The following is a 23,832-nucleotide window of genomic DNA, read 5'->3' on the forward strand; positions in this document are numbered from 1 at the left end:
CATGCTATGTTATCAGTGGTCTGAAGGGAAGTGAAGCATTATATCAATCTTCACCTGGAACGCAAGAGCTTCGCCACCAACATGAGGAACAAGCTACTACCCTGGCTGTCATATTTTGGCATATTTGGGAAGCTCGGAATGAGGCTCGTCACACTGTTTGAGAAGCCGAGATCGAGACGAACATGCCACAAAATTCTGGCTCATATTGACATGATCAGAGAGCACTTGTTCAAACGTACTATGATTTCTAGGTGTGACTCCAATGAACCAATTCCTAAAAGGAGCCCACACCCACGGGAAGTTCTGCTAATCAACTCGCAGCGATCTTCGAATCATCGGGCAGGATGGGGGCTGGCATTGTGGCTGGAGATCACCTGGGCAGTTCTGTGCTTGCTTGTCAGACACCAGCTGCCGGGTTTGGCACCTCCTGAAGAGGCTGAGGCCTCGGCTCTTCAGCGAGCGGTTCTGCTAAGTCAAGAAGGACATGCCAGTTACATCGGACTGTCTTTAGCTGGAGTTCAGCGGCTCAACTTGTCGATGATGGGCAGGTCCTCCGTTGGCATCCTTGTGAATGGCTTAAAAGGCCAGTGCCAACTCCTTCACATCGGTTTCCTTTACTCGTGTGAAGTGCAATCTCAGTGAAGCAGCACACATTTTAGCTAAGTCTTGTTATAGTATTTCGTCTACTGAGGTTTTTCATTATGTTCCCGATTGCATTGAGTGAACTCTGTGTATCAATGTTATTTGATCAATAAAGTGCAATTTTCTATCCAAAAAGGAGTCAACAAGGGTGTGCGCAAACGCAAGAACATACGACGACCCATCGCACCAAAACAACAATTCTAAACAGGTCAGGTCACATAAGCCAGCTGTCTGATAGATAAACATGCCTTTGAACAACATTATCTCCTACCTAACACTGCCTGGCGGCATCATCTTCTTCGTCAACCGTTAGTCCTGCCAAACTTCACCAAATATTGCGCTGGCTAGATTCAACTGATGGTCCACATCACATGTGACCGGACTCAACCACCCTTTCTCGTTACCGGTCGCATTTTACTGAAGAACATATTACTCGCCATCGCGTAGCAGTATGCCTACAGCAGCATCAGGCAACTGAACGGGGCAGTACTGACAGACTCGAGTCGAGCACATTCGAGGGAAGAAAACATAGCAACTACAATCAAACGGATTCAACTGCAATCAGGGTTCATCACGGAGAGGGCAAGTCTTACAGATCCACACAAAGAAACAGGTTTCAATGACACACCGGAGAGAGAGAGGCAGGGGAGGAGGATTTCAGCAACTAGGGCCTACTAATACGGTTCTTGTTTCAGGGAAGACAAGGAAACGAGAGTCGCATTCCTTACTAATATGCAATGCACAAATTTCCTCCTTCCAGGTAAATAAACAGTGATACCACCACCACCAGTCGAGGCTGGATCACTTGGCCATCATCACCTTGACGAACTCCTCGTAGTTGATCTGGCCATCACCGTCCACGTCGGCCTCACGGATCATCTCGTCAACCTCTTCGTCCGTTAGCTTCTCGCCGAGGTTGGTCATGACGTGGCGGAGCTCCGCGGCCGAGATGAAGCCGTTCTGGTCCTTGTCGAACACCCGGAAGGCCTCCTTGAGCTCCTCTTCCGAGTCGGTGTCCTTCATCTTGCGAGCCATCAGGTTGAGGAACTCGGGAAAGTCGATGGTGCCGTTGCCGTCAGCGTCAACCTCGTTGATCATGTCCTGGAGCTCCGCCTCGGTTGGGTTCTGCCCCAGTGAGCGCATGACTGTCCCCAGCTCCTTGGTCGTGATGCAGCCTGTCCAATACACGACGAGAATTTTTCAGATGTCTGACTAATTCCGTGATCACATCATTATTGAGAGGGAGCGTAAACAAACAAAAATAAGACTAATCAGACATGCATCATGCATGCATGATGTATGGAAGAAGAAACCTAAATCTGGTCCAGAAACACAACAGATAAAACTTGCAGTGTATAGCTGTATACAACCTATTGGCCACTTGTCCAGTATGATAGGGATAGCCAAGCCACTCTGAATAACAGTAATTTAATCAACTTCGCCTTACATTAGGTTCTTGATGAATTGATGCAGTTCATACAGAGACCAAACCAAGCTGTTACTGCAGATGTATCGAAAGACCAAAAACTGAATTCTGGCAGGTCACACTTCAGAAAAGAATCTGGACAGGGCCAACAATTGCCACTTTATGAGCTCTATCGGACAGCAAACTATTCTCCCAGTTGCTAAATTGCTTCATATGGCTGGATCTACGAGTTTCCCGATCTAATATCTATACATTCAACCCCCAGTAGATCTGCAGCATATCTGCCGATAAGACCTGCAGAAATGGCACGCCCCTGCCAAGGGCAAATTAACCCTATGAGCTACCGTTCTAGGATTCAGCCGTTGTAAACGATTCTGGCCTACGCCCTACGCATCTGACGATGCCCCAGGGGGAGTTTGATTTGCTCCACATCCGGGTAGGAACTAACGCTTGGTCACATCCGGCATGACGTAGAGGTGCCCCACAATCACATCGATCTGATGACGTTTCCGGAACAGCATAATTTCCACGGCAATTATACGCGAGATGGCGACCGGCGGCCGTGAATCATACGGCAGTGCAGACTACAGGAACGAGAGATGCACAATAGATTTGCTCCTAGTAAGCTCCAATATGAGGAGATAAGTTCTGCGCCTCTGCGAAGAGATTTTACGCGAGATCTTAAAGATTATTCTGGCATCCTATGCTAATCAAACAGTAGACGGCGATCATGAAATTCACAGTCTCCTCTGACGGGAAGGGGGGAGCGTCCAGCATGACACGGATCACGACTATCGCAGCAGCAAGAACAAGAACAGATGCCATCTTCCTACAGAGGAAGAAGAAAAGAGGGGAACTTTGGACTCACCATCGCCGTCCTTGTCGAATAGGCTGAAGGCCTCCTTGAACTCGGCGATCTGGTCGTCGGTGAGCTGGTCCGCCATGGTAAGCTTCTCAGGCAGGGGTTCTTCCTCGGCTCCTCGCGGCGAGCGCTGGGCAGGGAGGAGGAGGGGGGATCTCTTCTTTGACCGCGCGCGTAGGGAGGAAAGAAGAAGAAGAAGGGAGGCTGGGAGCGATTTGTGGCCTCGCGTCGGGGGAATTTTAGCGAGCTTTATACGCGGCGGCACCCCGTCCGGCCCGTTCCGCCGTCCACGCGGCCCCGGTAACGCCGCGCGGGGCGAATTGCCCGAACTGCCCCTCGCCGAGCCCGGTGCTGTTTGTCGGGACAATCAATCATGGATTCATGGTGTGTTGGCCACACGTGAGGGGTCGGTGCTGCGATTGATTTCTTTATGGTTCTTCGTGTTGTCACAGGCTGGGCGGGCGCCGTGTAATTTGACGTGCCAGTGTGTTTGCAAGCGATTGGCGACTGTGGTCACTGATTAACCTGCTAAATAAAGGGCCACTGATTGAGATATGGGCACACGACGATGAGTCAACACCGTCTCTACCAAGTGACGCAGCGGGTAGAACGTAATCTTTATATTTATATATTGCTTTCGATCTAAATTAATTAATTTAAGTTTATCTAAATATGAATATATCTAGACGTGAAAAAAGCACGAGCACGAAACCCCTTCCCTCTCCCTCGCGTCGCCCCTCTAGGCGACCGGAGGGGAGGGGGAACCCTAGTTCCCGCCGCCGCCTCCCCCTCCCTATCCTTCTCCCTCATCGTCCTCGGAGGCGGCCGCCGGCAAGGCCATGCGACGTTGGTGAAGGGGGTGACGGGGATCTCTCCTCCCCCCTGCACGCGTTGCTATAGGGAGGACGATGACCGCGTAGGGGTGGCCTCCGCCGCTGGGAGAGGTCGGCACGCCTCCCTCCGTCCCCCTCTCCGGCGCGGCCTCGCCGGCGCTGAGGAGTGGTGGCCGGTGGATGGGTGCACTCCGTCGACCGGGTTGGAACCAGGAATCCTGGGCGGCAGCCTTGGGCGTAGGGTGGGGCATCGCCGGCCTGGCGGCAGATGCCGATGCTGCGGTCTGCTTTCTTCGGCCGCGCGGGCGATGAAGGGGCGGTAGGTGTGGGCATGGTGCGGAGGTCGCCCCGACAGGCCTCTAGTACCAGATCTGAAGACGGAGGTGTGGTGACCCGGCATACCACTGCATGGTGTAGTATGCAAGTCTGATATAACACCAATGAAACACAGTTCCACTAGTATTATATCGCTCAGAGTGGTACAACAGAAACATATGCGGGTCCAAGGCATGTCTATAGAATTACAACATCGACTCGTTACATAAGATCCACACAGCCCTCCTACTTTACAATGAGGTAAAACCGCAAATAAACTCCGGAAGAACGACTCGTAGTCTAAACCTAACACGAACTCTATTTGTAGAGTATTTCACTAACTACGGAGGCTAAGAATAGACTCTAGCTAAATAGGAGCTAGGTTTAGGAAGCTAGTTCCCTTCTATGGCTAAACTAAGTTTTCTCCTTGTTGGATGTGGTATTCGACTCCTCCGACGAGTTCCGTCTTGTGAAGTAGTTGTTGACTCCTCGATCTTCAAGTTGTACCTGTAGATCCTCCTTCGTGGCCTCCATATCTAAGCGGGGGATTTAAGAGTGGGATGAGTACGAGCGTACTCAACAAGTTCATTATAGGAAAGAGGTGTTTAATGCACTAGCTACGCGCATTAGACCGGAAAGTCTAATACCAATGCAGGTTTTCATAATCATTTCTTCAAGAGGTTGCTTTTATTCGGAAGAGCTATGTCCGTCGACCTTCACCGGTTTACTAGAACTTCATGGAGCTCCTTTCCGGCAGCGTTCGCAGCTCCATATCCCGAACGAGGAGTGACGAGTCACGGTTCTTTACACTCGCAGAGGTGTGTTGCTTTACCCATAAGAGATCTTAACCTTGGTGCCAACCGGGCGTACTCCCCGTCCACACTTCCTTTGGTGTGAGGCCCGGTATAAGGTCTAGCCAATCATGTTCCTCCGCTACCTCGAACACCCACCCTTTTGTAAGATTGTCCTCCCCTATATCCATGATGAGACCGTTCCGGGCATTCATATGCCTTCCCCTATCATCATGGATAGACCGTTCCGGACACCTTACAATCCCTCATAGACCGCAATACCGTGGGGACTTAAGGCTTCCCCAGCCTACCGCTTGTTCTTCGAACGACAAGTGTCTACGGACTATGCCGTGGGGACTTAAGGCTTCCCAGCCTACCGCTTGCCGCCGACAGATACAAGTGTCTACGGTAAAGCGCATCCGTTGATGAACGAGAGGTGGAAACACTTTTGACTACTCCGTCCCACTCCGGATCTTATGGTTAACACGGGTATTACGGCACAAGAATCACTGGCGACATTTGTTGTTTAATCCTAGATGGATATAAACCCGTGCAATGGAACCTCCACCATATCAACACAATCCATGGTTCCATTGCCCACCACTTAGTCATATTCATAGTTATGAAAGTAGTGGTTTTGATTTTTGTGCAATAGTGATAACCATAATACTTTGCAAGTAATTTGATAGAAATACTCAAATGACATGAGCAAGTGATGAACTTGCCTTTCTTGACCTGCAAGATTATGCGGGCAAGGTCTTCGATACGCAATAACTCCAAATTCTGAAATAGCATCATCGTCCGGTAAGGACGATGTTTAAAAGATTGGCAAGGATGCAATAATGCATAAGTATGAGATGCAATCGCTCTAAGCGTGACCTAACCCCGATGATTTAGGATTAGTGAGTTATAATGATTAGTTCAAAGTGTGTAGCACTTTTTAAGGTGATTCACAAACAAGGTTTTTATTCAGGTTTGTGTTGCTTTAGAATCATAAGTAAGTGGTATAATGTAAAGTAACAGATCATACACACTAAAGATTAGTAGTAGTATAGTAAGTAAAGAGCAGTTGTCAGTTTTAATACTATATGGCATGGTTATTGATTACTTGTTATATTCTTCAAAAGAATAACTTTTGAAGAACATGTAATTTGATAAAGAACAAGTATGGTAATTAGGGTTGTGGGTTGCTATAATTTATTCTGGTTCCAAGTAGTTTATGGAGTAAGTATAAGATGGATCACAACATAGTTGGATTCATCGAGTAACTAGGGCTTGTAAGGATGAGATAAGCCTAGGCATCTTAAGCAATTCATTATATATGGTTGTTGTCAATGTTGGTTTATCTTGCTAGTGATAGCTGGCTAGGGTTTATAGGTCCTTATAAGCAGGGTTGGTGATGATTCTTTATTTTCTTCAAAAGAATAACTTTTGAAGAACATACTTCTTAAGTAATAAGAAGTATAACAATTAGGGTTGAGGTTACTCTCTATTTTCTTCAAAAGAATAACTTTTGAAGAACATACTTCTTAAATAATAAGAAGAATAGTAATCAGGTTGGGTTTGTTTAGGTTTGCTATTTAGTTACCTAAGTAAAGATTGGTTGGTTCTTAAATGGGATGTTCATTAATTATTTAACACTAGTAGGGTTTAGTGGAATAGTGTAATGTAAAGTAGTAGGTATAGTAGCTATTAAGGTTCATCACAATGGTGTGATGCTGAATAGGGATAAATAGGAATGATGGTTTTGGGTAATAGGATCTAGGGTTTACACTTGGTTATCCCTACTTAATTATCTAGGTCTGTTGAAGATGAACACATAGGATGCTAATTAGTAGTGATTGGGTTCCCATATTTTATGTGGATTAGAACTAGCATTTAGTTGCTAGATAGGAGTCTATGATTACTAATGAGGTAACATGATCACATGTTCTAACCTAGGTTTAGGTTTGAAAGCAATTTAGGGTTCACATGTAATAATGGAGCTAGGTTTCTAAATGAATTTAGGGTTTTAGTGTACTACATGGAATGATGAATTCCTGTTTTTCTACCATATAGAACTAGGTTTTTCTAGTTACCCTATAATTCTAGGATTAATAACTTCAATAAGGAAATTGAAGTTATTAATAATTTAGAAATAAAATAATGTTAGGTTTGGCATTTTATTATTTTTAATGAATTTATAATTAGGGTAATTACTAATCGAGGGATTTTAAATCCTTCTAATAAGGATTTAACAAATTAACAAATAAAGAAAATAACTTTAATGTTTTCTTTATTTTCTTACTGGTTTTTTATTTATTTTATAAAGTTTTCCTAATTATTGGAGTTTAATTAAATTTAGGATAAAAGAGAAGGCTTAACGATTAAGTTTAAAACAATTAAATTTTTATTAAAAATAAAAATTTCATGTTATATTTTTATTGGACAGAGTTTACTTTTCTAGGAATTTTGATATCTCATTCATATTTTTCAGAGTTAAAATGAATTTTATAAATTCATGTAAAGTTGCAGTAATTTAAGGGGTTTAAATTTAAAACAAGAAATAAACTAAATGTACCCGGTTGGTTTCACCGTAGCCACCGACAAGTGGGCCAACGGTCCACGTCGGCTGCCACGCGGTATTTGACCAAAGTCAAAATCCACGACGTGCGCAGAAGCTCTCTGCCGGCGGTAAGCCGGTGACGGCGCCGCCGTTCCCGGACTCGGGCGGACGGGATCCTCACACCCCTCGTTTCAGGCACAACGCGGTGAACCTATTGGTACCGGCGCCGCTCTTAAACGGTCGCCGGAGCTCACTCGCCGGCGAGGCCGCACGGTGGTGCTCACAGGCGTGCGATGCGACAGCGTTAGGAGACACGCGCGAAGTATCCAATGGGTCCTCGAGAAGCAGGAGCTCACCGTGATCACGGAAGAAGTGACGGCGAGGTCGGAGGTGGTCGGACGGCGACTCCACGGTCGACGGAGACGGTGACCGTGAGCGGAGAAGATGGCTCAGTGAGGTCGATTTAGAACGCGTCGGCTCGATTCCTGGTGCGAGCATAGCAAGTCGAGGACGGCGGTCATCATGGCGGTCACGGCGAGGCTTGGGGAGGTCTACAGCGCGACGGCGGTCATGGTGGCCGGGTGACGGTAGGGTTTCGATTTGGGTGAAATTAGAGCAAGGGAGGAAGAAATCGAGGCTAGGGTTCGTCCCGAGGCTTTTATACGGCGTCGGAGGGTGCCTCGTCACGTCGTCGAGGAAGGAGAGTTTGACAGCGAGGGAAGAGAAGAGGAGCACGACGTCGCGGTGGCCACCAGCACACGGGGAGGATGAGGACGAGGTCGTCTCGAGATATTTAGACGAAGGGGTAACTTGGGCCGAGTCGGGCCGAACCGGGCTGGTGCGGATGGACCGAGTGGCCGGGCTGTCTAGTGGGCTGCTCGGCCAGGTAAGCTCTAGGTGGTTTTCTCCCCTCTCTTATTTCTTTTATTGTTTTATTTTCTATTTTCATTTTCTATTTTGGTAATCTGTTTTAATTCACATTTGAATTCTGGTTTGTTTTGCAGGTGTTTAACAACTTGGCTTTCATGAGGTCTATTACAAGGGCTTTGTATTACTACATTGTTTTGTTTAATAATTATTAAGTGTATGTGAGCATTGTCATAAATTTTCAATTGGACAAGTATTTAGGTATTGATTTTAATGTGCTTTTTTATTTGGATTGCCACTTCCTTTTGGAATGGTTAGAATTTACAATTTATACTCTAAGAGTTTTACAAGGTATCATTAGGACTTGGTATCTCAATTGAGAATTTAGCCCCATGCATATGATTTTATGTGAACCTTAATTTATTAATATCTTGTAGTTTGGATTATAACCCTATTTCCGGATAGCACTATTATTGTATTATAATAGCATCTTGAAATACTTTGAGTAAGTATTACTCTCCTCATAGTTGGTTCTTGGTTATTAAGATAAATGGTTGATCACCACTTATGGGCTTTAATTATAAAATGTAGCACAGGGTTTCTTATGTTTATGAATTCAAGCATAAGATATTATTGAGGTTGCAATTTTGGTTATAGAGATGGAATGACACCATATCATGAGCTAGGGTTAATCTTCCCTAACCAAGCCAATATGGTTACTTGCTTAATATTTCATGTGCTTCCATAATTACTAAGGATTTGAGAATTGGTTTTTATCTTCTTCCAATTAGCTTCTCTGAGTATCCTTACTTAATCATTAAAGTAACTATATTGATTGTAGTTCTTTTTATAGTTAACTTTGGTCATATGGATGGATGATTTCTCTCCATAATAAGTATGGAGTTTTACACTAAGGTTATCTTATGTTTCTTAGGTGAAGAATAAGTGGAATGTAGATGTGGTAGAATTGTACTTATGATCACCAAGTGATTCACAAGTTAAGGTTGGAATATAAGTTTAAGGTTGCTTATTAATTACCTCCCTATGATTTCATGTGGTGAATGATATCTATTTATACTATTAGGGTTTAACTTATCCTCACATGCCTCAAGAGCATGAGCATGGATTAAGCATGATCCACTTGTTCTTAATATCTCTACCTCAAGTTCTTAGGGTTTATGATCATCACTCAATTTATAATGATCAAGGTTTGGATTCCTAGGGATCTCTCATTAAATAGGTTTCCCACTCTCAAGATCAAGTGTTGTCTTGATCAATTCATATATATGCTTTCTTTTATAGTTTCTTAAATGGGCATGGTTATGGTTGTTTCAATTATCTTGAGTATAACACCATAGGTTGAGCTTTCTCATTTAAGAATGGTTATTCTAGGGTTTATGGTGTACTCCTAATATCTCCTTAGGTATCTAAACTAAGGTTTCATTTGTCTAGCTTAATTGGGTTAGTCTCTTCCTCACCTTATCAATTCAGGGGTATGATATTATTCCATGTGATATTAGGTTATCCCACCACTCCAAGATGAAATGGCTTTCAACCCAATACTTTAGTTCAAAGATTGTCCTATATTAATTAATAGGTAAAGCTAGAGTTGATATGAATGGGCTCTCTCACTTGGGAAGGACTTCAATACTAACCTAAGGTTATTCTCCAAAGATAATAATGTGGTCACCAATATCTATGGTTAATATAGATGGGTTCTCTCTTGAGGGAAGGTCTTGAATAATATCCTAGGGTTTTTCTTTAAGATGATGATTTGAATACTTGGATGCATATCCAAGGTTTGCCTTTAGGTTTGTCATTGCTTCCATAAATGAACTAGGACTCTCACCTCTCTAGGTTTGATGTATAACAACATGGAATAGAGATAGGTATATCTTTCTAGAGTTGATCTCCTTGTTATGTTTCCAAGAATAAAGTAGAATGAATACCATGAGGTTCATGGTAGGATCAAGAATTAGTTTAGGACATGGAAAAGATAAGTCAAGAATGTTTTCTCCATTTTATTGTTACTTCACTTCCAAATGAATTGATGTTCATATGCCATGACAAGGATTACCATATTCTAATCTTTTATAAGATCAAGAAATTGATCATTAAGTAAAGTGTTGTTGTGTTGATTTTAATTCCATTTGATCTAACCCCTTAGATCAAATTATCTCTACCCAAAACAATGTTTTAACAAAGTCACATTGAGGTTTATAGCGCTTGACTTGATGAGCTACTTCAATTCCACCAAGGTCAAGTGAAACTTCAGTTACTGTGACTCGTTTTACTTTAAAGCGCGAAAATTCCCGGATTTTCTATGCATGAATGCAATGCACACATCCGTTTCCTCTATTTTTGTAACCCCAATACCTGGGATATTACAGTCTCTACCCCTTAAACTAAACTTCGTCCTCGAAGTTTGATATCTCTCACGTTTCGAAGTGTGGATCTGACTTGTGCAGACTACGACTTTTCTCGAACTCCGTATTGATCTTATTGGATATAATTGAATATATCCCTAGTCCAGATTCTTCCCGGAATCCATTACCGTTTGACATCGAACAACTATTACTTCCTTTACTTTCATGATTTCCTCCAATATTATAAGCTTGTTTCCTTTCTCATTGATTATTCAATGATTGGGACTTCTTCTTGTCCTATTAGTCTTAATTGAGGACTGATTGGAAAACATTCTCCTATTTGATAAAATAGGTCTTTGTTTACCCTAACTACCAAAATTGCGATAATGGTGCTTAATAAGGTACTAACCATGGAAATGGTTGTGATGGTTTATTTTCCTAAGAATGGATTAGACTCATTTAGTCCATCCAATCATGGTTTATAGTTGATACCTATAACTATTTTTGGTTTATTTAGGTTCCATGAAAGGAATCATTCCATTAGTCTTAGCTTTTGGTATGGTCAAATCTCTTCGATCTTTGACCTCCTTGAGCTATATTTGGTCTCTCGATATTTCCTTCGTCCTACTTCTTTATCTTGGACTTATTTGAGCTTAAGTACTTCTGAGTAGATATTACTCACTTGATCAAGTTATAATCCACTTCTTACGTCCTCGAGGTATGAACCTCGGCTTCTGGTCTGACCTCCTTCGAAGGTATTGTTCAACAATCTTATGAAAATAAGATCGAACTTCCTCTCGGCTCGGACCTTCTTCTTCTATTATGCTCAAAGTACCGAGTTATTGTATATCCAACTCCATCTTTACTCTACCCCTTAGGGTTTTCTTATGGTCTTCAACTCCTTTTCTTCCAACCATTGGATTGATGGTTGGAATATTGGTCTAAGTATAGCTTATGGTTTGTACTCTTCTAGGTCTGGTGAAGAATATCTGTGGTGCATCCACTCAATCGTGGACATCCAATGTGAATCCTTCAACTAATTGTTTATAGGTCATTGTTATTTGGCTAATAAAGTTTTTTTTGTTTTTTTTTTTTTGTTCACGAACTTTTGATACAAATAATTAAATCGTGGACTACTTGTAATACCCACTGATACCGGCTGTGGTTATTATACCAACTGTGGCTATTTGATATCTAAAAATGAATTCTATTATAGGTTCTGATCAACTGGACGGGAAATCTTCTACTTTATCTCGCAGTATTGATACTATACCAATTGTGGTCTTCTGATAACAACTATGGTCTTCTTATGTGTGCGATGGTTTCATATATCATCTTCCTTCATTCAGGTTTTATTTTGCAAGAAAACCACTAGCTGACACTATGAATATAGTATCTGAAGTGATCTCCTATGCATTCCCTCTTCTATGTTGACTATGGATCTGCTTCAGCTTCACCATAATCACCATATTTCTTACCTTCATGCTTCTCATGTACTAAAGTACTCCTCTGTTGAGGTAAAGCATGAGTTTAAGTTGGTACTTCCTTCTGAGTATTGTGGTTGCTTCCCACAACTTTGTTTCCTTTAACTAACTATCCTTCATCTTGTATTCAGAATCTTCAGAATTCGTCACTTCCTCACACGAATACCCTTACCCTCTAGATCTATAGCATCAAGTAATAACTTGATATAGCAACATGCATTTGCATACCAAAGTCAAACTTCATGTATGGATCTAGTCAAACAATGAAATTCCCATAAAATCCAAGAAGATTCAGCTTTGTGTTTATAGTACACACCATCGTAAGCCTGAATAAAATAGTTGAGTATGACATCTCTAAACATCAGGCTCTGATGTGTAATATATAACACCACATAAGATAGGTTTATATCGTGATACTTAACACGAATAGATGGGATTCTACTATTTGTCTCAACTTTTACCTTAATTGCACATTTGCAATGAGATAAGCTTGAAACAAGGTGGTTTGGGATAGTTAAGGTTAACCTAATTTTCTTTGGAAGTACTAACTTAGCTTCCAATTTTGTTGAGGACTACTTCAATGATATGTCTGGTTCTAACATCACTACTCTAGACACATAACTATTGGAATATAGCTCCTATACTTCCAAGTTATTGTATCGTAAGGCTATGGGCCTAATGTTCTTGACACAATTCCCATGGTTTTTGGAACATAATTCTTGCACTATTGTTTAGCACTTGGCTTCTTATTGTACTCCTCCTAAGTATGTATGATGTTCTAGTCCCTTACATAACGATTCTCAGGTGAATCATGTATAATTAACAACTCTACCATGTAAGTAGACAAGTTTTATTTCTGTCACTCCTCCTTACATTCCATGATTGACTCACCATGGTCTATACTACTTTATATAACTTATATTTTTCACTTACTATCAATTGTTTCACAAGTCTCGGATAATTTTCTTTGATTATAACATGTGTTGGTACACATCTTCCAATAGGATATCTTCCTTATGGTTGTATCCTCTCTTTGGACTACCATGTATTGTATACCAAATGTGATCTACTCATATATTGTTTTAGGGACTTAATGGTGTGCTCTATGTTTAGCTAACTAACTTAGGGAAGAAACATTGACTTAAGTGTGTCAGGATTATTCTCAAGTGAATATCCATCTCAAGTCATAAGAAGTATTTGGTTTACCTAGGACAATTTCCTATAGACACTATCAATCCTATAGGTCTCCTTTAAAGGGTTTTAATCCTAGGGTCAAAGCATTTGCTCCGATACCAACTCGTGGTGACCCGGCATACCACCGCATGGTGTAGTATGCAAGTCTGATATAACACCAATGAAACACAGCTCCACTAGTATTATATCGCTCAGAGTGGTACAACAGAAACATATGCGGGTCCAAGGCATGTCTATAGAATTACAACATCGACTCTGTTACATAAGATCCACACAGCCTCCTACTTTACAATGAGGTAAAACTGCAAATAAACTCCAGAAGAACGACTCGTAGTCTAAACCTAACACGAACTCTATTTGTAGAGTATTTCACTAACTACAGAGGCTAAGAATAGACTCTAGCTAAATAGGAGCTAGGTTTAGGAAGCTAGTTCCCTTCTATGGCTAAACTAAGTTTTCTCCTTGTTGGATGTGGTATCTGACTCCTCTGACAGGGGTCTCCGTCTCGTGAAGTAGTTGTTGACTCCTCGATCTTCAAGTTGTACTGTAGATCCTCCTTCGTGGCCTCCATATCTAAGCAGGGGATTTAAGAGTGGGATGAGTACGAGCGTACTCAACAAGTTCATTATAGGAAAGAGGTGTTTAATGCACTAGCTACGGCATTAGACCAGAAAGTCTAATACCAATGCAGGTTTTCATAATCATTTCTTCAAGAGGTTGCTTTTATTCGGAAGAGCTATGTCCGTCAGCCTTCACCGGTTTACTAGAACTTCATGGAGCTCCTTTCCGGCAGCGTTCGCAGCTCCATATCCCGGAACAGGGAGTGACAGGTCACGGTTCTTTACACTCTGCAGAGGTGTGTTGCTTTACCCATAAGAGATCTTAACCTTGGTGCCAACCGGCGTACTCCCCGTCCACACTTCCTTTGGTGTGAGGCCCGGTATAAGGTCTAGCCAATCATGTTCCTCCGCTACCTCGAACACCCACCCTTTTGTAAGATTGTCCTCCCCTATATCCATGATGAGACCGTTCCGGGCATTCATATGCCTTCCCCTATCATCATGGATAGACCGTTCCGGACACCTTACAATCCCTCATAGACCGCAATACCGTGGGGACTTAAGGCTTCCCCAGCCTACCGCTTGTTCTTCGAACGACAAGTGTCTACGGACTATGCCGTGGGGACTTAAGGCTTCCCCAGCCTACCGCTTGCCGCCGACAGATACAAGTGTCTACGGTAAAGCGCATCCGTTGATGAACGAGAGGTGGAAACACTTTTGACTACTCCGTCCCACTCCGGATCTTATGGTTAACACGGGTATTACGGCACAAGAATCACTGGCGACATTTGTTGTTTAATCCTAGATGGATATAAACCCGTGCAATGGAACCTCCACCATATCAACACAATCCATGGTTCCATTGCCCACCACTTAGTCATATTCATAGTTATGAAAGTAGTGGTTTTGATTTTTGTGCAATAGTGATAACCATAATACTTTGCAAGTAATTTGATAGAAATACTCAAATGACATGAGCAAGTGATGAACTTGCCTTTCTTGACTCGCAAGATTATGCAGGCAAGGTCTTCGATACGCAATAACTCCAAATTCTGAAATAGCATCATCGTCCGGTAAGGACGATGTTTAAAAGATTGGCAAGGATGCAATAATGCATAAGTATGAGATGCAATCGCTCTAAGCGTGACCTAACCCCGATGATTTAGGATTAGTGAGTTATAATGATTAGTTCAAAGTGTGTAGCACTTTTTAAGGTGATTCACAAACAAGGTTTTTATTCAGGTTTGTGTTGCTTTAGAATCATAAGTAAGTGGTATAATGTAAAGTAACAGATCATACACACTAAAGATTAGTAGTAGTATAGTAAGTAAAGAGCAGTTGTCAGTTTTAATACTATATGGCATGGTTATTGATTACTTGTTATATTCTTCAAAAGAATAACTTTTGAAGAACATGTAATTTGATAAAGAACAAGTATGGTAATTAGGGTTGTGGGTTGCTATAATTTATTCTGGTTCCAAGTAGTTTATGGAGTAAGTATAAGATGGATCACAACATAGTTGGATTCATCAGTAACTAGGGCTTGTAAGGATGAGATAAGCCTAGGCATCTTAAGCAATTCATTATATATGGTTGTTGTCAATGTTGGTTTATCTTGCTAGTGATAGCTGGCTAGGGTTTATAGGTCCTTATAAGCAGGGTTGGTGATGATTCTTTATTTTCTTCAAAAGAATAACTTTTGAAGAACATACTTCTTAAGTAATAAGAAGTATAACAATTAGGGTTGAGGTTACTCTCTATTTTCTTCAAAAGAATAACTTTTGAAGAACATACTTCTTAAATAATAAGAAGAATAGTAATCAGGTTGGGTTTGTTTAGGTTTGCTATTTAGTTACCTAAGTAAAGATTGGTTGGTTCTTAAATGGGATGTTCATTAATTATTTAACACTAGTAGGGTTTAGTGGAATAGTGTAATGTAAAGTAGTAGGTATAGTAGCTATTAAGGTTCATCACAATGGTGTGATGCTGAATAGGGATAAATAGGAATGATGGTTTTGGGTAATAGGATCTAGGGTTTACACTTGGTTATCCCTACTTAATTATCTAGGTCTCGTTGAAGATGAACACATGGGATGCTAATTAGTAGTGATTGGGTTCCCATATTTTATGTGGATTAGAACTAGCATTTAGTTGCTAGATAGGAGTCTATGATTACTAATGAGGTAACATGATCACATGTTCTAACCTAGGTTTAGGTTTGAAAGCAATTTAGGGTTCACATGTAATAATGGAGCTAGGTTTCTAAATGAATTTAGGGTTTTAGTGTACTACATGGAATGATGAATTCCTGTTTTTCTACCATATAGAACTAGGTTTTTCTAGTTACCCTATAATTCTAGGATTAATAACTTCAATAAGGAAATTGAAGTTATTAATAATTTAGAAATAAAATAATGTTAGGTTTGGCATTTTATTATTTTTAATGAATTTATAATTAGGGTAATTACTAATCAGGGATTTTAAATCCTTCTAATAAGGATTTAACAAATTAACAAATAAAGAAAATAACTTTAATGTTTTCTTTATTTTCTTACTGGTTTTTTATTTATTTTATAAAGTTTTCCTAATTATTGGAGTTTAATTAAATTTAGGATAAAAGAGAAGGCTTAACGATTAAGTTTAAAACAATTAAATTTTTATTAAAAATAAAAATTTCATGTTATATTTTTATTGGACAAGAGTTTACTTTTCTAGGAATTTTGATATCTCATTCATATTTTTCAGAGTTAAAATGAATTTTATAAATTCATGTAAAGTTGCAGTAATTTAAGGGGTTTAAATTTAAAACAAGAAATAAACTAAATGTACCCGGGTTGGTTTCACCAGAGCCACCGACAAGTGGGCCAACGGTCCACGTCGGCTGCCACGCGGTATTTGACCAAAGTCAAAATCCACGACGTGGCAGAGAAGCTCTCTGCCGGCGGTAAGCCGGTGACGGCGCCGCCGTTCCTGGACTCGGGCGGACGGGATCCTCACACCCCTCGATTCAGCACAACGCGGTGAACCTATTGGTACCAGCGCCGCTCTTAAACGGTCGCCGGAGCTCACTCGCCGGCGAGGCCGCACGGTGGTGCTCACAGGCGTGCGATGCGACAGCGTTAGGAGACACGCGCGAAGTATCCAATGGGTCCTCGAGAAGCAGGAGCTCACCGTGATCACGGAAGAAGTGACGGCGAGGTCGGAGGTGGTCGGACGGCGACTCCACGGGCGACGGAGACGGTGACCGTGAGCGGAGAAGATGGCTCAGTGAGGTCGATTTAGAACGCGTCGGCTCGATTCCTGGTGCAGGCATAGCAAGTCGAGGACGGCGGTCATCATGGCGGTCACGGCGAGGCTTGGGGAGGTCTACAGCGACGGCGGTCATGGTGGCCGGGTGACGGTAGGGTTTCGATTTGGGTGAAATTAGAGCAAGGGAGGAAGAAATCGAGGCTAGGGTTCGTCCCGAGGCTTTTATACGGCGTCGGAGGGTGCCTCGTCACGTCGTCGAGGAAGGAGAGTTTGACAGCGAGGGAAGAGAAGAGGAGCACGACGTCGCGGTGGCCACCAGCACACGGGGAGGATGAGGACGAGGTCGTCTCGAGATATTTAGACGAAGGGGTAACTTGGGCCAGGCTGGGCCGAACTGGGCTGGTGCAGCTGGACCAGTAGCTGGGCTGTCTAGTGGGCTGCTCGGCCAGGTAAGCTCTAGGTGGTTTTCTCCCTCTCTTATTTCTTTTATTGTTTTATTTTCTATTTTCATTTTCTATTTTGGTAATCTGTTTTAATTCACATTTGAATTCTGGTTTGTTTTGCGGGTGTTTAACAACTTGGCTTTCATGAGGTCTATTACAAGGGCTTTGTATTACTACATTGTTTTGTTTAATAATTATTAAGTGTATGTGAGCATTGTCATAAATTTTCAATTGGACAAGTATTTAGGTATTGATTTTAATGTGCTTTTTTATTTGGATTGCCACTTCCTTTTGGAATGGTTAGAATTTACAATTTATACTCTAAGAGTTTTACAAGGTATCATTAGGACTTGGTATCTCAATTGAGAATTTAGCCCCATGCATATGATTTTATGTGAACCTTAATTTATTAATATCTTGTAGTTTGGATTATAACCCTATTTCCGAGATAGCACTATTATTGTATTATAATAGCATCTTGAAATACTTTGAGTAAGTATTACTCTCCTCATAGTTGGTTCTTGGTTATTAAGATAAATGGTTGATCACCACTTATGGGCTTTAATTATAAAATGTAGCACAGGGTTTCTTATGTTTATGAATTCAAGCATAAGATATTATTGAGGTTGCAATTTTGGTTATAGAGATGGAATGACACCATATCATGAGCTAGGGTTAATCTTCCCTAACCAAGCCAATATGGTTACTTGCTTAATATTTCATGTGCTTCCATAATTACTAAGGATTTGAGAATTGGTTTTTATCTTCTTCCAATTAGCTTCTCTGAGTATCCTTACTTAATCATTAAAGTAACTATATTGATTGTAGTTCTTTTTATAGTTAACTTTGGTCATATGGATGGATGATTTCTCTCCATAATAAGTATGGAGTTTTACACTAAGGTTATCTTATGTTTCTTAGGTGAAGAATAAGTGGAATGTAGATGTGGTAGAATTGTACTTATGATCACCAAGTGATTCACAAGTTAAGGTTGGAATATAAGTTTAAGGTTGCTTATTAATTACCTCCCTATGATTTCATGTGGTGAATGATATCTATTTATACTATTAGGGTTTAACTTATCCTCACATGCCTCAAGAGCATGAGCATGGATTAAGCATGATCCACTTGTTCTTAATATCTCTACCTCAAGTTCTTAGGGTTTATGATCATCACTCAATTTATAATGATCAAGGTTTGGATTCCTAGGGATCTCTCATTAAATAGGTTTCCCACTCTCAAGATCAAGTGTTGTCTTGATCAATTCATATATATGCTTTCTTTTATAGTTTCTTAAATGGGCATGGTTATGGTTGTTTCAATTATCTTGAGTATAACACCATAGGTTGAGCTTTCTCATTTAAGAATGGTTATTCTAGGGTTTATGGTGTACTCCTAATATCTCCTTAGGTATCTAAACTAAGGTTTCATTTGTCTAGCTTAATTGGGTTAGTCTCTTCCTCACCTTATCAATTCAGGGGTATGATATTATTCCATGTGATATTAGGTTATCCCACCACTCCAAGATGAAATGGCTTTCAACCCAATACTTTAGTTCAAAGATTGTCCTATATTAATTAATAGGTAAAGCTAGAGTTGATATGAATGGGCTCTCTCACTTGGGAAGGACTTCAATACTAACCTAAGGTTATTCTCCAAAGATAATAATGTGGTCACCAATATCTATGGTTAATATAGATGGGTTCTCTCTTGAGGGAAGGTCTTGAATAATATCCTAGGGTTTTTCTTTAAGATGATGATTTGAATACTTGGATGCATATCCAAGGTTTGCCTTTAGGTTTGTCATTGCTTCCATAAATGAACTAGGACTCTCACCTCTCTAGGTTTGATGTATAACAACATGGAATAGAGATAGGTATATCTTTCTAGAGTTGATCTCCTTGTTATGTTTCCAAGAATAAAGTAGAATGAATACCATGAGGTTCATGGTAGGATCAAGAATTAGTTTAGGACATGGAAAAGATAAGTCAAGAATGTTTTCTCCATTTTATTGTTACTTCACTTCCAAATGAATTGATGTTCATATGCCATGACAAGGATTACCATATTCTAATCTTTTATAAGATCAAGAAATTGATCATTAAGTAAAGTGTTGTTGTGTTGATTTTAATTCCATTTGATCTAACCCCTTAGATCAAATTATCTCTACCCAAAACAATGTTTTAACAAAGTCACATTGAGGTTTATAGCGCTTGACTTGATGAGCTACTTCAATTCCACCAAGGTCAAGTGAAACTTCGATTCATCGTGATTGTTTTACTTTAAAGCGCGAAAATTCCCCAGATTTTCTATGCATGAATGCAATGCACACATCTGTTTCCTCTATTTTTGTAACCCCAATACCGGGATATTACAGTCTCTACCCCTTAAACTAAACTTCGTCCTCGAAGTTTGATATCTCTCACGTTTCGAAGTGTGGATCTGACTTGTGCAGACTACGACTTTTCTCGAACTCCGTATTGATCTTATTGGATATAATTGAATATATCCCTAGTCCAGATTCTTCCTGGAATCCATTACTCGTTTGACATCGAACAACTATTACTTCCTTTACTTTCATGATTTCCTCCAATATTATAAGCTTGTTTCCTTTCTCATTGATTATTCAATGATTGGGACTTCTTCTTGTCCTATTAGTCTTAATTGAGGACTGATTGGAAAACATTCTCCTATTTGATAAAATAGGTCTTTGTTTACCCTAACTACCAAAATTGCAGTAATGGTGCTTAATAAGGTACTAACCATGGAAATGGTTGTGATGGTTTATTTTCCTAAGAATGGATTAGACTCATTTAGTCCATCCAATCATGGTTTATAGTTGATACCTATAACTATTTTTGGTTTATTTAGGTTCCATGAAAGGAATCATTCCATTAGTCTTAGCTTTTGGTATGGTCAAATCTCTTCGGTCTTTGACCTCCTTGAGCTATATTTGGTCTCCGATATTTCCTTCGTCCTACTTCTTTATCTTGGACTTATTTGAGCTTAAGTACTTCGAGTAGATATTACTCACTTGATCAAGTTATAATCCACTTCTTACGTCCTCGAGGTATGAACCTCGGCTTCGGTCTGACCTCCTTCTGAAGGTATTGTTCAACAATCTTATGAAAATAAGATCGAACTTCCTCTCAGTTCAGACCTTCTTCTTCTATTATGCTCAAAGTACTGAGTTATTGTATATCCAACTCCATCTTTACTCTACCCCTTAGGGTTTTCTTATGGTCTTCAACTCCTTTTCTTCCAACCATTGGATTGATGGTTGGAATATTGGTCTAAGTATAGCTTATGGTTTGTACTCTTCTAGGTCTGGTGAAGAATATCTGTGGTGCATCCACTCAATCGTGGACATCCAATGTGAATCCTTCAACTAATTGTTTATAGGTCATTGTTATTTGGCTAATAAAGTTTTTTTTGTTTTTTTTTTTTTGTTCACGAACTTTTGATACAAATAATTAAATCGTGGACTACTTGTAATACCCATCGATACCGACTGTGGTTATTATACCAAGCTGTGGCTATTTGATATCTAAAAATGAATTCTATTATAGGTTCGATCAACTGGACGGGAAATCTTCTACTTTATCTCGCGAGTATTGATACTATACCAATTGTGGTCTTCGATAACAACTATGGTCTTCTTATGTGTGCGATGGTTTCATATATCATCTTCCTTCATTCGGGTTTTATTTTGCAAGAAAACCACTAGGCGACACTATGAATATAGTATCCGAAGTGATCTCCTATGCATTCCCTCTTCTATGTTGACTATGGATCCGCTCAGCTTCACCATAATCACCATATTTCTTACCTTCATGCTTCTCATGTACTAAAGTACTCCTCTGTTGAGGTAAAGCATGAGTTTAAGTTGGTACTTCCTTCTGAGTATTGTGGTTGCTTCCCACAACTTTGTTTCCTTTAACTAACTATCCTTCATCTTGTATTCAGAATCTTCAGAATTCGTCACTTCCTCACACGAATACCCTTACCCTCTAGATCTATAGCATCAAGTAATAACTTGATATAGCAACATGCATTTGCATACCAAAGTCAAACTTCATGTATGGATCTAGTCAAACAATGAAATTCCCATAAAATCCAAGAAGATTCAGCTTTGTGTTTATAGTACACACCATCGTAAGCCTGAATAAAATAGTTGAGTATGACATCTCTAAACATCAGGCTCCGATGTGTAATATATAACACCACATAAGATAGGTTTATATCGTGATACTTAACACGAATAGATGGGATTCTACTATTTGTCTCAACTTTTACCTTAATTGCACATTTGCAATGAGATAAGCTTGAAACAAGGTGGTTTGGGATAGTTAAGGTTAACCTAATTTTCTTTGGAAGTACTAACTTAGCTTCCAATTTTGTTGAGGACTACTTCAATGATATGTCCGGTTCTAACATCACTACTCTAGACACATAACTATTGGAATATAGCTCCTATACTTCCAAGTTATTGTATCGTAAGGCTATGGGCCTAATGTTCTTGACACAATTCCCATGGTTTTTGGAACATAATTCTTGCACTATTGTTTAGCACTTGGCTTCTTATTGTACTCCTCCTAAGTATGTATGATGTTCTAGTCCCTTACATAACGATTCTCAGGTGAATCATGTATAATTAACAACTCTACCATGTAAGTAGACAAGTTTTATTTCTGTCACTCCTCCTTACATTCCATGATTGACTCACCATGGTCTATACTACTTTATATAACTTATATTTTTCACTTACTATCAATTGTTTCACAAGTCTGGATAATTTTCTTTGATTATAACATGTGTTGGTACACATCTTCCAATAGGATATCTTCCTTATGGTTGTATCCTCTCTTTGGACTACCATGTATTGTATACCAAATGTGATCTACTCATATATTGTTTTAGGGACTTAATGGTGTGCTCTATGTTTAGCTAACTAACTTAGGGAAGAAACATTGACTTAAGTGTGTCGGGATTATTCTCAAGTGAATATCCATCTCAAGTCATAAGAAGTATTTGGTTTACCTAGGACAATTTCCTATAGACACTATCAATCCTATAGGTCTCCTTTAAAGGGTTTTAATCCTAGGGTCAAAGCATTTGCTCTGATACCAACTGTGGTGACCCGGCATACCACTGCATGGTGTAGTATGCAAGTACGATATAACACCAATGAAACACGGTTCCACTAGTATTATATCGCTCGAGTGGTACAACGAAACATATGCGGGTCCAAGGCATGTCTATAGAATTACAACATCGACTCTGTTACATAAGATCCACACGGCCTCCTACTTTACAATGAGGTAAAGCGCAAATAAACTCCGGGAAGAACGACTCGTAGTCTAAACCTAACACGAACTCTATTTGTAGAGTATTTCACTAACTACGAGAGGCTAAGAATAGACTCTAGCTAAATAGGAGCTAGGTTTAGGAAGCTAGTTCCCTTCTATGGCTAAACTAAGTTTTCTCCTTGTTGGATGTGGTATCGACTCCTCCGACGGGGTTCCGTCTCGTGAAGTAGTTGTTGACTCCTCGATCTTCAAGTTGTACTTGTAGATCCTCCTTCGTGGCCTCCATATCTAAGCGGGGATTTAAGAGTGGGATGAGTACGAGCGTACTCAACAAGTTCATTATAGGAAAGAGGTGTTTAATGCACTAGCTACGACATTAGACCAGAAAGTCTAATACCAATGCAGGTTTTCATAATCATTTCTTCAAGAGGTTGCTTTTATTCAGAAGAGCTATGTCCGTCAGCCTTCACCGGTTTACTAGAACTTCATGGAGCTCCTTTCCGGCAGCGTTCGCGGTTCCATATCCCGGAACGAGGGAGTGACGGGTCACGGTTCTTTACACTCTGCGAGAGGTGTGTTGCTTTACCCATAAGAGATCTTAACCTTGGTGCCAACCGGCGTACTCCCCGTCCACACTTCCTTTGGTGTGAGGCCCGGTATAAGGTCTAGCCAATCATGTTCCTCCGCTACCTCGAACACCCACCCTTTTGTAAGATTGTCCTCCCCTATATCCATGATGAGACCGTTCCGGGCATTCATATGCCTTCCCCTATCATCATGGATAGACCGTTCGGACACCTTACAATCCCTCATAGACCGCAATACCGTGGGGACTTAAGGCTTCCCCGACCTACCGCTTGTTCTTCGAACGACAAGTGTCTACGGACTATGCCGTGGGGACTTAAGGCTTCCCCGGCCTACCGCTTGCCGCCGACGGATACAAGTG

At 40.7% G+C, this 23,832-nt stretch overlaps 1 protein-coding gene across 1 annotated transcript; it reads right to left on the reverse strand.

Annotated features, from left to right (window-relative positions):
• Window positions 1-1,190: 1,190 nt before the first annotated feature.
• LOC124703144 (calmodulin-1) lies at window positions 1,191-3,163 on the reverse strand. The gene is made up of 2 exons (XM_047235360.1): window positions 2,937-3,163; window positions 1,191-1,817 (listed from the first exon to the last, which is right to left on the reverse strand). Exons 1-2 carry the CDS (start codon window positions 3,010-3,012, stop codon window positions 1,444-1,446), a joined length of 450 nt encoding a protein of 149 aa, XP_047091316.1. The 5' UTR covers window positions 3,013-3,163; the 3' UTR covers window positions 1,191-1,443.
• Between the last annotated feature and the right edge of the window lie 20,669 nt (window positions 3,164-23,832).

The sequence above is a fragment of the Lolium rigidum genome, chromosome 3, assembly GCF_022539505.1.
Source record: "Lolium rigidum isolate FL_2022 chromosome 3, APGP_CSIRO_Lrig_0.1, whole genome shotgun sequence".
Taxonomy (NCBI): Eukaryota; Viridiplantae; Streptophyta; class Magnoliopsida; order Poales; family Poaceae; genus Lolium; species Lolium rigidum.